The sequence below is a fragment of the Equus quagga genome, chromosome 20 (genome assembly GCF_021613505.1).
Source record: "Equus quagga isolate Etosha38 chromosome 20, UCLA_HA_Equagga_1.0, whole genome shotgun sequence".
In the NCBI taxonomy this organism is placed as follows: domain Eukaryota; kingdom Metazoa; phylum Chordata; class Mammalia; order Perissodactyla; family Equidae; genus Equus; species Equus quagga.
The window spans coordinates 25,356,537-25,359,321 of record NC_060286.1 but is presented as its reverse complement, the minus strand read 5'-3'; the positions used below and the strand labels follow the sequence as shown (position 1 = coordinate 25,359,321).

General features: G+C 51.5%; 1 protein-coding gene across 1 annotated transcript; it reads right to left on the bottom strand.

Annotated features, from left to right (window-relative positions):
• Window positions 1-552: 552 nt before the first annotated feature.
• LOC124230823 (DPEP2 neighbor protein-like) lies at window positions 553-2,210 on the bottom strand. Its single transcript, XM_046647207.1, has 3 exons — window positions 2,144-2,210; window positions 871-1,025; window positions 553-702 (listed from the first exon to the last, which is right to left on the bottom strand). The coding sequence occupies exons 1-3, from the start codon at window positions 2,208-2,210 to the stop codon at window positions 553-555; spliced, it is 372 nt and encodes a 123-aa protein (XP_046503163.1).
• Window positions 2,211-2,785: the final 575 nt, after the last annotated feature.

Sequence of the window (2,785 nt, the reverse complement as noted above, 5' to 3'; positions counted from 1 at the left end):
TGACTCTCTTCATCCTGTTCCTGCTCCAGGGAACAGGTCTTCCCAGGTCACTTTATTCTGCCTCCTGAGACCCTAGGCAGGAGGCTCCCTGGGTAGCCACAGATCACGTCTTTCAGTTTCAAAACTCCCAGCTTCTGTTTTGTGTTGGTAGCTGTTGGCAACGACTCAGGGCAGGAGCCCATCTGGTAGACCGGACCCCTGATAAAGCCATTGGGCATCATCTCTCTGCTCCTGGATCCTCCTCAGCTTGCAGAGTGCACATTTTTCTTTCCTCTGCCAAAGAAGGGACCCTAGAGGATTGAGCAGAGGAAATCAGGTTTTCTTCCAGGCCAGCTTCGGTCCTGGGATGTTCAGAGAAGCCTCTCATTTGAAACCTCAGTTTCCGAGGCTCCTTGCCCATGGCCAGTTAGTATGGAAGGAGGCTCCTGGCCAAGAAAGGCTCAGACAGAACAACTCAGGTTCTAATCCCCAATGGTGGGCAGTGGGGGTCCCTTCAGGAAGAAGCATTAGCTGTCTTAGGCAGTTAAATATTTGCCCTCTCTACAGAGTAGCTCAGCCAGTGACCTTCTGTGGAGTCAGCCTCCTGCCGCCATGCTGCAATGTCCGAATATTGGGGGCGGGGCAGCCTAGGTCTTGGTCGGACTCTGCCCCAGCTCGATGTCTCTTGGGCGCCCGCCTGGGGACTGGCTTCCCTGCTTCCACCTTTGCCAGGGTGACTTTGTCCAACTCTGCCCCAGCTCGATGTCTCTTGGGTGCCCGCCTGGGGACTGGCTTTTCTGCTTCCACCTTTGCTAGGGTGGCTTTGTCCAACTCTGCCACAGCTTGATGTCTCTTGGGCACCTGCCTGGGAACTGGCTCCTCTGCTTCCACCTTTGCAGGGGTGGCCAAAGGAGCATCCCCATAGGCCCGGTAGCCACCAACCAGGCAGTATGTCTCTCCGTGCCAGACCATCTGGGTTTCTCCACACCCTTGGTAGAGGACATGGTATAGACAAGGTGTAGGAGGAGAAGTGGGAGCCGCTGCTGCTGGAAAGAAAATCAAAACTGATCAGTCACTTCTGCTGGAGAAAGTCTCCTGCCAGGACCTCCCCTCTCTCATGTCTCTCTCAGTTTCTAGTTGAAGCTCTTTAATCTGCTTGGCATCCAAAACACAGCCTTGACCCATCACCTCTCAGTGCCCTAGAGAAGGGATGTGAGTTACAAAAGGAATTCCATGGAGCCTATGGCAGCAGCAAGAGACCAGGAAATCTGTTCCCAATTCCCAGAGAACACAGTAGAACCCAAAAATAATTGCAATCAGGATCCTCCCCAATTGTCCCTTCCACAACAGAAAACATTTCTTAAGGTCTCTCACTTCTGAGGCTTTAATGGAAAGGCCTTTCAAGCTTTGGAAAAAATAATCTAATCCAAATCAGTCAAGATCCCTTTTCACCTTGGCAATGCCTCTTGGGCCTCCTTCATCCCTCCTGTTTCAACCACTTTGAGCTCTAGCCTCTGATACTTTTATCTAGATTAGAAAAAAGGACAAACACTGAACAGGAGGTTCAAAGCCAGAATCTGGGTAGCGAGTCTAGGCTCACATCAGCCCAACCTTGCAGGACACCATTTCCTCAGCCCTCCAGGCTCAGGATCACTTCATCACTCCCCTTGCCTCTACTGTTCTTCCCATCAATGGGACACCACTCTTTCTCCCAGTACTCAGCAGCTCAGTCTTGGAAGTGTCAGAGGGGACCCACGTGGATGTCTGCGTGACAGCATGGTAAAGGTGCCTGGGCCAGAAGTTGAGGTTCAAGAGTGGACTTTCACAGCTCTTCCTCAAACTGCTCCATTTATCACTTGCCAACAAAAATGTACTTTTGCTAAGAGACCAATCAGGATGGGGTCTGAATGGAAGCATCTTGTAGCCCAAAGGGGAAGGCTACATTTGTAAACCTTTCTGAACTCTCCCTCAGGGATGACATTTCACTTGTCCTCAGCAGTGAGCAGGAACACTGTGGGTCCCTCAGGGGGCCCTAGGTCACTGGTATTACTTACAGCTGGGGAAGTTCTCAGGTATGGTGGGCAAGCCCAAAAGAACATGTGGCAGCCAGGTGAGGTTGTATGTATACCAATGCCTCTTACACAGATGCCCAGAGTAGGCCTACCTGCTCCGTTGCCCTCCCAGGGGGCAGAGGACAAGTTGGAGTGCATATAGAAGATCCAGTCAGACATTCTCTCTCAGGCAACCTAACAGATTGGTTTCTGGTAGAGAACTAGTAGAGAAGTTTCCCCAAGAGCACCACGTTTGCGTAGTTGCCCTGCTATGGCAACCATGAGAGGGTCTGTGAGGTCATCACTACCGGTGAGGTCACATAAGTCACATCTGTGACTTGAGGGGCAGGCTGCAGATTCTCGGGGTTTTGTGGAGGAAAGTAAGGTGGAGGCAGAGAGGCATTCTGCCTGGGCCCTCACACCTGGCCCTCCCCACGCATGGCCTAGTCAAGTAGCCACTCCTCGTGGAGCATGCCTGTGGGCTGGCACAGCCTCAGGGACCACAGGAGGCAAAAGAAGCCCATATACTGAGATTGGCTTGAGAGGCAAGATTAACTTAAGAGAGAGGTAGATTGTATGTCACTGACGCTAAGTATTCAACAGCTGGAGAGGCAGAGATCTGTGTGGATTAGAAATCAGAGAAGGCTCCTGGGTGGTGGGCCTGAAGGACAAGTATGATTTGGACCCATGGAGAGGAAGGTAGATGTTCCAGTTGGGAAGAATAAATGTAAAGACAAGCTCTTTTCAACCTTGTG